General features: G+C 39.8%; 1 protein-coding gene across 1 annotated transcript; it reads right to left on the bottom strand.

Moving 5' to 3' along the window:
- Positions 1–2716: 2716 nt before the first annotated feature.
- LOC125880503 (chymotrypsin-like protease CTRL-1) lies at positions 2717–14444 on the bottom strand. Its single transcript, XM_049563045.1, has 6 exons — positions 13920–14444; positions 13437–13451; positions 13152–13320; positions 9628–9896; positions 7583–7731; positions 2717–5556 (listed from the first exon to the last, which is right to left on the bottom strand). Exons 1-6 carry the CDS (start codon positions 13975–13977, stop codon positions 5215–5217), a joined length of 1002 nt encoding a protein of 333 aa, XP_049419002.1. The 5' UTR covers positions 13978–14444; the 3' UTR covers positions 2717–5214.
- Between the last annotated feature and the right edge of the window lie 321 nt (positions 14445–14765).

Here is a 14765-nt window from a genome sequence, read left to right as displayed (position 1 = left end):
CACCACAAGGTACAGCGCAGAACACAGCGCAAACACACATTTAAGCTAATTTCAACAGAAGGACCTGGCAATTGCTATTCAAATCAGATGCTTGTGATATGAAGTGTAGCCTTTGTCACTGTCTGTCTGACATAGCTAACATATAAAAACAGCTATGCTAACTTTAGCATTGTATTTGACTGTTGCGAGAGTTTTTCTTCTGTCACTCTCTAATGTTACCTCCTCTGCTTGTCACTACTTGCTTCTGGCTACGTTACATACAGCTGTTAGCTCCGGGGTTGCGCTTTGAACATCAGCAGCAACTGAGGTCAAATTTAAGGTAGCTTTTAACCCTACAAAATAACTTGATCACATTTGCCTAAATTGTAACTGTATTCACACAGTAGTAAATGAGATAGATGATCTGTGAAAATAAAAATCATGTTCTTTTAGCGCTTTAAATGACCTTACTGTGTGTAAATGAAAACAATCAATCAGAGCCGAGGAGTCTCTAACACAGTTGTCAATCATGTCAATCATGGCTCATGAACTGTGGTCAAACTAGGCAGTGCTGATCAAACATTAATCAAGATTCAGTGACTGTCTTGCCTGTGTCTCCCCTCATATGTTTTCAGAAACATATTTTAGTGTACTGTTTAGCTGTGAAATGAGAAAATTAGTTTTGCTGGTGGGCGGTGCTTTCTCATTTTACAGCTAAACAGTACAGTAAAATATGTTCCTGAAAACATTTACGTAGTGGCTATCCTTAGTCTGCATTGTTTTCATCTTCGTCTTAATTCACTTCCATAAATAACCACATCTTAAGGAGACTGCTTTACGCATTGAGTCGGCTCGGTAGCGACACCAACGAACTAACGGTAAAACATACGTGATGCTCCGCTATTCTTGTTTATTTTCTCAAACTGAACATTTCACAATAAAAGCTTTACTTCCTGTTCATTACATATGTACGGTAGCTGCACAGGACCAATATAAAGATCGGCAGAGGTCAAAATATACAGGAACAAAGTAACCTCACATATTTAACAACTTCTTCCAACATAACACTAAATATTTCTCTCTGTATTGTAGCAAATCATACCATCTAAAAATAAACAAACTTATCACTAATAAATGGCACTTACAGATTGAGTCGTCAAGTTTGATCAGTTTGACTGCAGCTCTCTGAGTGATTGACATGATTGACATACCACTGTAATACCAGTTTATGATGTAACTGATTATCAAATTATCAATACTGTTATGTGTTTGAATATCTAGTGCAAAGGATTTCAAGAAGCCTTCTGGTAATCAGGTCAGTCCGTTTTAACAGGAACACACCAGGAAGGATAATCAAAATGTTTGCTTGTTGCTCACTGACAGCTTTTCTGAAAATATTTTAATCTGCTTCCTTACCGTACCTCTGACCATTGAAAACAACTCGGGGAAAAACAAAACCTGCAACATGACCTGAGCCACGAGCAAAGGCAGACAACAGAGGGGCGGAGATTTTCCAGGCTTTATGAGCCAAAAGAAATCTACAGCACGAGAGTGAATTAAATAACCTTTACTGCACTCACATTTCAGCTTTTTGTTTAACTTACTGAGGCAAATTAAGAGTTTTCATAATCAAGGTTGCAGGGAAAATTAAGAGTGTGTGAACATTATGATTCACTTTCTTTTTTCTTTTTTTCTTTTTTTTTGAAGTAACAATCACGTGACATACAGGAATCGTGCAGCTGCAGACATCTTATCTGTGACAGTTCCAGCTAGTGTTGCAATCAGGCACATCTTCCTTATGGTTCAGTGCCATATGAATGTTTGAAATTCTCTGCAGTAAAGCATGTTTTAAGATGATGAAGTATCTGTGACGGCTGCACATGAAAGACAGCCTACCAGAGTAAGGCTCCTCTGGAAACTTGTTATATTTGCAAAATTAAGGAATTGATTTATTAACACAGAAAACACAGGATTTGAAGCTGTTATCAGTCTAAAACTGATTGACTGGTCTTTTAGATACAAGAAATAGTCTGTCAAACTATTCAGCCAAAAGTAACAGTCAACTTACAATGTCAGTAATGTACAATTTTCAAAATAAATGAAGACTTTTAATCCACTCTAATCTCCCCATGGTGGGGTCCTTTGTACTTTGTTCCTTTATTCTCCTCACTAAGACGGCCCTTGTTGATACCGCAGACGTTTCTGGAGAGCTGTGAAACAGGTGTACTACATCGTCCTATTGTCAATATTACCCTATATTATTTGTACCCTGTAACACTAAATATGTGATAAAAATGTATTAAATCATGTACCATACATACACTACTACTATTACAAAATTAACGTGGTATTAAGCATCGTATCAAAGTATTAGAAAATGATGATGTCAACTTGCTTTAGATTTATAGGATTAGACAGCTTTGAAGGACCAGAGTGTAGGATGTAATGACATCTAGTGGTGAGATTTCAGAATGCATTCCCTTTCCAAGCATGTAGAGAACCTATGGTGACCTTCTGGTGATGTAAAAATGCAATCCGTTTTGTGCTACTGTGGAAAATGGGGGTGCATCGTAGTAAGCACTGCAGAGGAGGACCCGCTCCCTGTGTAGATATGAAGGGCACATTCTAAGGCAGGGGTGTCATTTTAGTTTATGGGCCACATACAGCCCAGTTTGATCTCAAATGGGCCAAACCGGTAAAACCACTGCTTAATAACCTCTAAGTAATAACCCCTTCAGATGTTTCCTGTTTTTAGTGTAAAGTTCATTCTGAAAACATTCATCCATTTACAAAACTAATGATAAATAGGTTGTGATATCCTAAGAAAAATATGTGCAAATTCAACAGTATGTTTCAGTTTTTCCACATTCAATCAGTCTACTACTTGCTGTCATTACATGTGCATTGTTTTTCATAATTTTCCACTAAAGAGGAAGCTATTGAAGAAGCAGGTAAAGTCATCCCCTGCCTTACAACCCATTTACAGTCTGAAGTTTTGTCAGTCTGATACAAATTCGTTTGTACTGAAACTGCTGGTTGACAATGTTTTGCACAGTGCTCAATATCTTTCAGGATGAGTACAGAAAGTATTCATTGTTATTCCAGAGAGCTGTATTCTGGCCAGAGTGAAAAGACTTTTTATGTTAAGTATCTACTCACTGTTTAACTTGTTTCTGAAACCTCTTAGCCTTCACATGTGTGTCAACATTAGGTGTGCAAAGTCATCTAGCAGGCCAGATTGGACCCTTTGGCAGGCCGGTTCTGGCCATATGTTTCACACCCCTTTTCAAGGTTATGAAAACACATGAATCTTAGTTTCAGGTTATTATACACCAATGAAAACATGATTATAATTATGTTCCATTTCTGCCCTCGATCCTACACGCTGCTCCTTTAAGTGCATTTTGATGCAGCTGATAACACAAATGGCTTCATAACATTAAGATGAATTCAAAGAGGATTTATGTATAGTTAGATATATAAAGTAGGCCTTCAGCAGGGCTTCTCAAAGTCTCGGTCAAGGTCTGCATTCCTACCCAACGACAAGTCATTCCGAGCCCAGCCCGTATCTCTTGTTCTGAATACAAATTATGTTACGAAGTGTATCATTTACTATTTTGAAACAAATTGTCAGTTGATCAAAAAATTGTTAACAACCTTAAATAAACAGTGTTGTTAAAGATCTTTAACAGCATTCCTCTCCCCAGATGAATGTGGTTTGAATGCAGCTTATATCTGTATCGCTGACATTGTTGTCATGGCGGCGCTGATTGCTACCCTGGAAATCCAGAGTTCTCGCAAGAACACAATTTGAATTTGCTCAGCGAGTCACTCTGGCAATCAGTAATGATGCTCATTACCCATGCCCTTGTAGCCGATCTGCACCAATCACATGGGTGTATCTGATATAGGCGGGCAGCTAAACAGATGACGCTAAACATTGCAAGATGGCTACGGATGAACACCAGTTGTTTGAAACGTCTTTGGCCGCTACAATGAACGAGTTAGACTTGGCTTTTTCACTAAAAGAGGAACAGAAGACGGCGCTCGAGTCTTTCCTTTGCAAGAAGGACTTTTTTGCTGTTTTGCCAACCGGATATGGCAAGAGTCTAATCTACCAGTTAGCTCTGCTGGTAGCTAAGCTCTGGATACGTCACCCCGTGTATTGTTCTGATTGGTCGTAGTGTTATCCAATTGTGTGCAGTGATATTTTCAAATGCATGCTTGGTGTTGCCCCTCGAGTTGGGCCATTTGCATTACTCATAGCCAGACCCTAAATCTTTCTAGATTTGGGTCTGGATTTCCAGGCTAGCTAACTGCTGGGGTTTTGTCTCGAGACACTGTATGAGCAGTCTGTTCACAGACAATACAGGATACCCAAATTTTAACTGAACCGTTTTAAAAATTCATTTGTGCCAACCTCAGTTAAGATTTTAAATAATGTCACTTGATGCTGAGGTGTTGTGTTGTGTTTTGCTTATGGTGCTCTGTTGTGTGCTGGTGTTATGTGCGGTACATGAGTGGCTGATGTGCAATACTGTTATGTGTAGTATGTCTTTCTGTGTTTTTTTATGGTATATGCTTTTTATTTCTTCTGGACTATTATTGTAAAGCAGCAATACTTGTGCAGCTCCTGAGTCCAGGACAAATTTCCCTACAGGGACATAAAAGTATATCGTATCGTGTTGCATTGCATCCCATGGCATGACATTGTGTCGTGTCGTGTCATGTGTCTGGTGTCTGTGCTGCTGAGTTCACTCATTAACATTACACCACAGAATTTGTTTTCTCTAGTACACAGTTGTACACAAGAGTAGGGCGGGTCTTCACAGCACATCTTGTCACCAAAGAGAGGAAGATGTTGAAATGTACAAAGAAAGGAAAAGCTGACTGAGAAAACTGAGTACTCAAAGAGGAGTTGACAGATGAATTTGCAGTCTAAACCAGCCAATCACTCCATGCTCCTGACCTTGAATAAAAACCAGATGCAGACCTTTTAAGAGTTAAGTTTGAGAACTCCTGGCATGTAGGAAAGAATTAAATTAAGTGAAAAAATTACCTTACAGGTTTAACAGAGACAAAGCCATGCTCCAAAGCTAGTAGTGACACTATTACCATATAAACTCAGCTATATCATTATGTTATACGTAAGTTCAGTCTTTGTAAAATGATTTAAAAGACAAAGATAACCCAACACAACAGAAGAAATTTAGGAGTTGTTAGCACAAAACTGTACTATATAGCTTCAATGAGCTGCAGGAGCACTGTCACCAAGATGACAACAAATGTAAGCTCAGTTACAACAGTTGATGCTGTGGCAGTCGTATTTGGAGCTGCTGTGGTTTCGTTTGAGCTGCGACACATAAAGCTGTCATCTGAATCTGTGCCACTGGAGGTGAATGTCACAAAGTTGACATTCGCCCCTGCCACTTGTTCCATGATCCAAGTCTGGAATTCGGAGACTCGGGCATAGACTTCAGGGAAATCGCCCAGAGCACAAGGTTCTCCAAAACTGGTAATGCCAGTCTGGACCCACTTTGAGTTTTGTTTGCATTGCAGAGGTCCACCTGAGTCCCCCTGAAAAAAAGACACAAAACATGATCAGTTAATTAACACTGACATGAGTAGAATTAGACTGGAGTAGTCTTACCTCACCAAGTGCAGTGACAGTAACATTTTGGTAGCATAAATATAAAAGTTTACATTGGTGGCCTCCCAAAGTCTCTTATTTGATATTTCTTCGCTCCTCACTTGAACCAGAAGTCGTTGTGATGCACCATTTAGAAAGCCATCCCAAAACTCTTATTCCGGCTGTTAGAAGCTAGAAGCAATGAGCAAGAATACACGAGAGCAGCTTTCATGCAAGTCTTTTATCAGCCAACATGCCACCCCAATTGGATATCAGTTGTTGATTGGACGCACACAGTGCTGCAGCTGATCGGACTGAACTGATGCATCACATCACTGGAGTTTCATACCAATGTGAAGCTAGATAACAGATTTAACTTAAGTGTATCACTCCCAGGTTTTTATCTTTTATTTGTTTTCTGATTGACCATCTGGTTAAAAATCTGAACAACAAAAGAAGAACAAACTGTCTTCATTTGGACAGATTTTTCTTTTTACGATCTGTTATTTCTGTTATCTGTTAGTGTTTCAAAAACATAATAATCATATTCATATAATCAAGACCAGCCTAATACAGGGAAGATACACCTGTTGCACACCTGGTGGCACAAGCAGATACTTAAGTGCTTGGCAGCTGAGCTTGAGCCGAAGAAGGTAACCATCAACACCATGCCTCTCAAACCGGATAAACAGGATAAGTTTCAATGGTCTGCATTATTCGTCTGGAGGGAGAAAAATAAGTAGCATGCCTCTTGCCTTCCAATTAAAGCCTGCTGCATGGAGCCAGAGACTGGGAAATGTGTGCTGACTTGGGCCAGTGTCTCATAGTTCCACCCGAAATAGCAGCAACCAGAGGTGACTAGAGGCTGGAAAGCTGAGGTGCAAATGATCAAGGTGTGCTGCAGAGGCTTTGTCGCTAGATCTGCCACAAGGCTCCTCAAGGAAATCTGGATTAATGAGCAGGCCCAGAGGAAAGTGGTCAAGGATCTGGTCAATACAGCTGAGAGGGGCAGTCATTGGCTATGGCTGAGGAGAAAGGATCCTGTCTGGACCCCTAGGTGACCACGGAGGAGCCAACCTCCTGTCACACACCCAGGCATGATCGGCCTGTGGTGGGCCTCCCTCAACGGAGGGTGTCTTGTGATAAAGGCCGAAACACCCGATGATGTTGAGGTGCACAACTGGTGATGTATGGAGGGTGGCTCTGCTGGGTGGTCACGGCCAAAACACCTATGCTGTGGCACAAATCGTGCTGAAACTCCAGGGATTCTAACACCAAGTGCTAACTGATAACATATGAATTCTGGATTTTTAAATACTTAATTTACAAAGAGAAAATCAATAAAGATGCATACAGATGCAAATAATGAACAGCCTAAAAAATATAATCACGTTCTGCGCCTCTAAACGGGACACAGAACATATGCAGGTTATTCACTTGCAGGTAAACTGAGAGAAAATACTGTTGCTCTGGCAGTGATATCTGTGTGCCTTTACAGTGTACGTGTGACACAAGCTCCATCAAAAGTCTCTACAGGTTTTAAACCTGAGCGACAGCTGATCTAGCTGTCATCAGCTGCTCCTGTCATCAGAAATGGGCGTTGCTTCACCTGACGTTTTAAAGGAAAGAACGCCTCATTTCGCTGAAAACATATTTTCTCAATTCCTCTCTTCGCTTGGTTTCCTTGGACCTCTCCATGGTGATGGGAGGGACTAAGTGGCAAGTGAGTGAAACACAGATGCAATTTAAGATCAAACAACAAAATCAAACACCTTCTCATTCATATTTTTGTGCAGCCACTGTAGGTTTATTATTGGCACACAGGAGAAGTTCCAGTCCTGCAACCTCACTAATTCCCTTAAATCCTACACACCGACATTTATACAGTTTCTTTTGGGAGTGTCAAGGAAAAAAAAACAAAAAACAGTCAGTACAGTTACTTTAAATATTCCAACAATGCATTATAATTCTGACCTGACATGCTCCTTTGTTTTCTTGTCCTGCACATATCATTGCGTCAGTGATGTTTGCGGCTGGTTGAGGGAGGTAGTTGCAAGTGCACTGATTATTTCCAACAACAGGAATCTGTACCTCCTGCAGGGGATAATTATTTGGCAAGGGTTCTGTGGGAGAGAGAGAATGACATCAGAAGACAATTCATTTTCCTTCTTTTGCACAGTTTTATGGAGATTTTTGGTGGTGGTGGTGGTGGTGGTGATGATGTTTTTCTCTTAAAATAACCAACCAACAACCAGTGTTGGTTTTTTTATGATCTGAGGCAAACCCATCAATTATGACAATGCCATAATCCCTGCACCATTTAATTGATATGTGACAGTGCATCCTTTATCTGACTTGCTTGGGTTTGGGTAAATGGTTATACCACAAGTAGATCCAACCAGGCAATCTGGTCAACTAGACATTTGAAACGTGGTCAAATCAGTATGGCAGCAAACCATCACTATCACTAAACATATTACTCTAACATTTCCATGATAGAATTCTAACTTTCAGAGCTGATCAACAACCAGTAGGGTACAACACTGATACAGAATGGATTGTTTTGTTAATTTTGATTGAAATCAACTTTCTTAATCAAATATGATGTGGCACTGTTAGATTGCTGCTAGACTGTCCCGTTAATAAATAAGAAGTGTTTGCCTCCCTTGTGTTCAGCAGGCCAAAGAGCAAACAGTTTTGTGAACACAATTAAAATGTTTTTGTAATGCTAAAGCCAACAAATATGGATTAAAGAAGAATATTATGTTGGATAACAACATGTTGTGAAATTTAGAAATGATTACATCTACAACCTCAATTCCAAAAATGTTGGGATGCTGTGTAAGATGTGAATATAAATAGATTGCAGTGATTTGGTAATCATTTTTGATACATTCAATCAAGTACAGTACAAAGACAAAATATTTAATCTTTAAACTGATTAACTTTATTGTTTTTCGGAAAATAGACACTCATTCTGAATTAGATGCCTCCGAAAATAGTTGAGACAGGATTAACAAAACACTGTGAAAGTGGAATGATCAAAAAGCACCTGAAACATTCCACATGTACACAAGTTAATTGGTAACAGATGATAGTATCATGATCGGGTATGAGAGGGGCATCCTCGAAAGCCTCAGCTGTTCACAAGAAAGGATGTTGCGAGGTTTACCACTTTGTGAAGAACTGCTCAGTCAAATAGTCCAATGGTAAGAACGTAGTTTTTCAAAGAACAGTTGCAAGGAATTTAGAATTTCACCATCTACAATCCATAATATCATTCAGCCAAGGCTGAAAACCAACACTGAATGCCTGTGGTCTTTGACCCTTTAGGCTGCACTGCATTAAAAACCAAAACTGTATATTGTATTTTCTTTCTTCTTTTTTTTTTTAAGATAATTTTTTGGCCGTTTTGCCTTTAATTGATCAGGCATTAAGGGGGGGGAGAGAGAATGATACACAGCCAAAAAAAAATCTCCTGGTCATTTTCATCATTTCTGAGATGTACTGAAGTGGTAAATATCTAGAATAAACTAGAGAATGCCATTTCTGTGCAAATAGCAAGTGTGAATGCTCAATGCAGAATAGCTGAGGCTACACTGTAATGTTCGCTTTGAATGTTGAATAATACTATTCATATTATAATACTATAGTATGAATGATGTGGAATATCTTTGTGGGTTGTTTAAAAAACTGATGTTACACTGCAATGCTTGTAGTTGGGGAAAGTGTGAACAGTTTTAATTAGTATGAATATTAATGAAATTAATTGAATCATAAGTGAAACAATAGGGTACGTCCCCTGATGTGTTCATAGTCAGTTTGCTGGATCCTGCCAAAACTACACAAACAAATGCCTCATGATTCATTAACAAACACAGTGTGGTTTGCAAATATAAAACATAAATAACAAACTAATGCATTTTGTTTTACAAACATGCCCACAATAACAATGTTAACATGCTGATATTTAGCAGGTAATGTGTTTTTGGTTAGCATGTTAGCATGCCAGTACTCACCATCCTTTTTAAGTCTGCCCCAACCGGTGGCCCAGCAGAGGGTGGAGCTGTGAACCTGGCTGGAGTTACTTGCCAAGCAGACAGGTTTGATGTAGTCAGTGAAAGTGACAGGGCTGCTGAGCTTCATCAGGGCAATGTCGTTGTTAAACAATGTGTCGTTGTAGTTAGGATGGACGATGATCTGGGACACGTTGCGACTCACCTCATTAACATTAGGGCCAGACTGAGTCTCTCGTCCCAAGTAGAGAGTCCATACACTAGGGCGGCTTCTGGATATAAGAATAAATAAAAAACACAAATTATTATGTATCAACTTATTATCCTATTGTTTAACTTTGTCTCTGGAGACCTACGTATGAGTCAAATAATTTTACCAGCACATATTAGTGGCTGATTTGGCTGTACAGTGTGAACCTCATATATATTAAATCATCTTGGCTGTAATAACAGCAGGATGCAAATCCTGACAGGTACAATATCAGTACTGACAAATAATGTATCCACCTATTAAGATCCTTTACAGACACCTCAGGATAAAACATTGTTACCAGCATGAACATCAAGCTGTTTTGGCTGGACAGTGTGAATTACATACATGTAATACTCACCTGGTATAAGAAAGGAGAAGATGAAATCTCGGAAGGTAATAAATTATACATCAGCCAAATAAAGCATCCACATTGTAACATCATTTCTAGAGATCTATGAAACAAATGGGGTTATGACCAGCACATATTTTTGGGCCATTTAGGAACATTGTAGCATAACTGTCTCTGAAACGCTTAAAACCAAAACACCAAAGAGTTCACCCTCAGAAATATATTCAGAGATTAATAAAGGAAATCCTGAAAATTTTAGACCAAAAATTTCACGGAAATGGTGCTTCTACTTAGCCTAATAAAATCAATAACTCCAAACAATTACAGACTATAGAGTTCAGGGGCCTCATTTATAAAAGGGTGCTTAGGATTCATAGTTAACATGCGCCCAAAAGCTGAAAATGGCGTGCGCCAAAAAATAATCTGATTCATAAAACCGTGCGCACGCACACTTGCACGCAATGTTCTCTTTAGCAATCACAGACCTCCTGCAGTTGTGCGCACCCAGATCCGCATCATATTCCGCCCTCTACACGCCCTAGTTCAACCATAAATGGTCATGCAAATCACCTCATGAATGTGATCTGCATATAAATAAGCCGGCATGCGAGTGTTCTCTCGTTGTGAGTCACGGCGACAGGTGTGAGAAACGAACCAAAAAACGGAATTTCTCCGAGACTGAGCTCAAGACCCTTTAACGGGCGGTGGAGGACTGAAGAAAGATTTTATGTGGTGGCCACAGCAGCAGGATCACTAATAAAAGAAAGCAAAAAAAGTGGCAACACATCAACGCTGCTGATGCTGTCAGCTGTGTCTGTGGGACTGCACGGGCAGTGACAGAGAAAAAAAAAAGTGGTCTGATCTAAAGGTAGACCAAATATTTCAACTCCTTTACCAACATGTAGTTAATGTGTTGCTTTTAAATATGAGGATGTTTGACATTAATGTGCGACATAAAGAATCACATTTATTAAAGGTGGAGGCAAAAAGGAGTATGTGCCAGTGCCATCTTGCGCAATTACGCACGAGGGTCACCGCGGTATTTATATGTTTATGGCAATTAGTCTGATCAGACACCTGGCCTGAATTACAGCATGAACCAGTGGTATCCCTGTCCCAAAACATAACGTGTAATTTGAAATACAATTCAAAGATGAAAGTGTAATAGGCGAACACGTTTCTTCATGCCGGTTTTGTTATGAACAGCACATGTCTAAGTAGGGCTGATGAAATGAGTGTAACGGTTGTGCTTAATGGCTGTATTTCGAGACATGATAAATGCACTGGAAATATTTAGCTAAATAAATAAATAAATATATTCCATGCAGTCGCGCCATCCTCTCCCCCTCCTGCGCTCAGAGTGGACAGTGAGACGTTAGAGGCAGTGCGGATTAAATACGTATTTAGAAAGAATTTCAATTCAGGATTTGAGTTGGATTTTACAATGTTTTTATGAAACAATTATCACTCACTCCAAGCGCAAAATAAGGCTGCTGGATTTAATTTCAATGATAACGTGGATCAAAGGTGGATATAGCGTGACATTAAATTTGTGTGAGACATCAATAAAAATCTGACTCCACTTTTCCACCTCGCCGTCTGCGTTGCCACTTCCCGAAGTCTTCCAAAATGTGCGCACGCATGACTCAGAGTTTGCTTACAGGTGCGCACATTCTCCCGCCAAGTTTATTTTTATAGATCACAGCCTTTGTGTGGTAAGTGGCGTACACCACTTTCAAGCCCCATTTTGTGCGTAAGCAAGCTTTATAAATGAGGCCCCTGATCATTAAATCACCACTGACGAACCCCACAAAGAAGATTTTTACACAGTTTTTACACAGTATTTTGCAACGGTAATCATTACAATGTCTTGTAGTTTTTGCTTTACACTGTTAGCACTCAGTACACACAACTCTTGACGGGCATGTACAATTTGCCACAACACTGAGGACAATGTCTTGTTCCAACAGCTCATAATTTTGATGCCCTAAAAAAATGTTCCATTGGACAAAAGCCCATTTGTCACAAACATGCATTGCTCTGAAGCACCGTTTCTCCAAAGTCATTCCAAATTCATGGAGCTCTGACTGCGAAGGCTCTATCACCTTTGCGAATTGATCTAGACCTCAGAACAACAAGAAAAGATGCATCTGAGGATCTCTGTGCGAGATGGTACATAGGTCAGTAAAAGATCTGTTATATAACTTGGTGCAAGGCCTCTCAGGGCTTTATAAGTAATCAGTAAAGTTTCAAAATCAATTCTAAAAGCTACAGGTAACCAGTGTAGGGAAGCCAGGACTGGTGTGATGTGGTCAGGTTTTCGAGTCTGAGTCAAGGTTTTGGATGAGCTGGAGGCACAAGAGGGATATTTTAACTGATGCCAGAGAGCAAGGAATCGCAATAATCTAAACGACTGGTTATGAATGCATGAGTAAAAGGCTCTGATGTTTGTTGGAAAGGATGATCAGAGTAGGACACGCTTTCATTGTAGGAACGTCTGATGGCTCATCAACCACAAGCTTCGGTTAAGAGAGTGTGTAGCATATATTCAGAGAAACGGCCCTTTGGAGCAATGCGTGTATGTGTTCGGGATGACAGGATGTCAAACAAACAGGCTTTCAGTCCAATAGGACATTTTCCATCTAAAAGAGCTTTGGAATTATGAGCCATCGGAACAATGGCATGGCTGCGCTTTGCTGCAGTTAAGACAGCTCTTGTGAAAATTATTATAGATATTTACATATTTATGTGTGTATCGTAGCCATATTAAAAGATCTACTGTTGTAAGAAGGAATAGTTAGACCCGATGGCTACTGATTATATATTAGGTACAGGTGAAGAGTCACTTTGTTCTTAATCAAAGGATTTCTCCTCTGGTTCAGAGTTCAGTAAGGAAACAGATGCAGGTGCTATGGTTTCTCTTACATTAAGATACAGTGGGCTGCTGTGAGGACCCACTGATCACTGATGAGGGTCCCTCCACAGATGTGAAGTGCTGCAAAACTGAAGTGCAAGCTGACCATCCAGGGCCATGATCCAGCTGTGGCATTCTCACCGCCCACTATTCTTGTGTTGAGAGGTGCCATCCCACAATCTGACACAGCAAAATCATCTGTGAGTCAATGCTTATACAGTAAAGTGATATTCATGTGTGAGGCTAAACATGTTTCAGCTGTGTACATTGCATTTCTGGAATGTGACTGTGCTTACCCTGAGCCATTGACCCTGTGGGAAAGAGAGAATAAAAATGTTGGTTATACCTGTTTGCCTCAGTGAGTTTGTTTACACCCAACAAATATAAGATAGAAGGTCAGACTTTGTTTTGGTGCTGGAATACGTGTGTTGGTAGGTGACACTGTGGACACTTCCTCAATATTGTGCTGAACAATACGAAAGAGACAACAGCTGAAGCACTTGAAACCACTAGGCAGATCACCTCTCAATAGTTTACAAGCATTTCATTTAGCTTTCATTATACTTGATAGCTCTCTACAATACAACAGCCATGAAATGATTGCTGACTTATAAAGCTTATATTTGCATCATATTTGGATTTGTTTTTAACTGAAAAATGACCATAAAGTTGGACCAAAATCTCTCTACAATGTTAATAAAAACTAAGCATAAGCTCAAGAAGAGATAATTTATTGGTTGAAGTAGAGAATAAACTGGTAAGTCAGTGTCAAAGCTCACCTTGCCCAGTGAGGACAGCACACATCAGGAGTATCCACACAGTCCAGTCTGCCATCATGTGCTGTCACTGATGTTTTGCCTCCAGTAAGCGCAGAGAGTCCTTCTGATGAACTCCTCAGGCACTCAAGCCTTTTTAAACACAGCAGCCTCTCCCTACTCAAACTCGTTTTTCTTGATATTTTATCAAATTGACTCCATCAAGGTGAGGCCCAAAGGTTATGACTTACAACATCTATTACTTAGTCTCTAAACCTTATTATGTGGACACTAGTGTAAAGTCTGACTTCATGACTTTGAAGAATACAATAGTGGAATGAATAGAGTTTATATGTGGCTTATTTTCTGTCTTACATAACTAATAACTAGCTAGCAGTTAAAGTATCCAGACTCCTTGATTAAGTATGAAACATGTACATTTATTTAGACTTCTGCTCTCCACAACTCCTCATTAACGCACATAGCTAATCAGCCAATCACGTGGCAGCAACTCATTGCATTTAAGCATGTAGACATGGTCAAGACGACCTTCTGAAGTTCGAACTGAGCATCAGAATGAAGAACGGTGATTTAAGTGACTTTGAACATGGCATGGTTGTTGGTATCAGACAGGCTGGTCTGAGTATTTCAGATTTTCACACACAACCATCTCTAGGGTTTACAGAGGATGGTCCGAAAAAGAGAAAATATCCAGTGAGCAGCAGTTCTCTGGGTGAAAATGCCTTGTTGATGCCAGAGATCAGAGGAGAATGGCCAGACTGGTTCAAGATGATAGAAAGGCAACTCAAATAACCATTCATTACAACCAAGGTCTGCAGAAGACCATCTCTGAACCAACAACACGTCCAA

This window comes from Epinephelus fuscoguttatus, linkage group LG20 (assembly GCF_011397635.1).
Source record: "Epinephelus fuscoguttatus linkage group LG20, E.fuscoguttatus.final_Chr_v1".
NCBI lineage: Eukaryota > Metazoa > Chordata > Actinopteri > Perciformes > Serranidae > Epinephelus > Epinephelus fuscoguttatus.
The sequence above is the reverse complement of the archived record's forward strand: the minus strand, read 5'-3'. Positions and strand labels throughout refer to the sequence as shown.

Excerpts from the sequence above, each read along its gene's own strand:
- LOC125880503 (XM_049563045.1), bottom strand. The coding sequence starts at position 13,977 with ATGATGGCAGACTGGACTGTGTGGATACTCCTGATGTGTGCTGTCCTC. Across the intron at positions 7,732-9,627 it reads GGGCAGACTTAAAAAGGATG|AACCCTTGCCAAATAATTAT; the intron begins GTGAGTACTGGC and ends TCTCTCCCACAG. Across the intron at positions 5,557-7,582 it reads AAAACAAAGGAGCATGTCAG|GGGGACTCAGGTGGACCTCT; the intron begins GTCAGAATTATA and ends TCTTTTTTTCAG.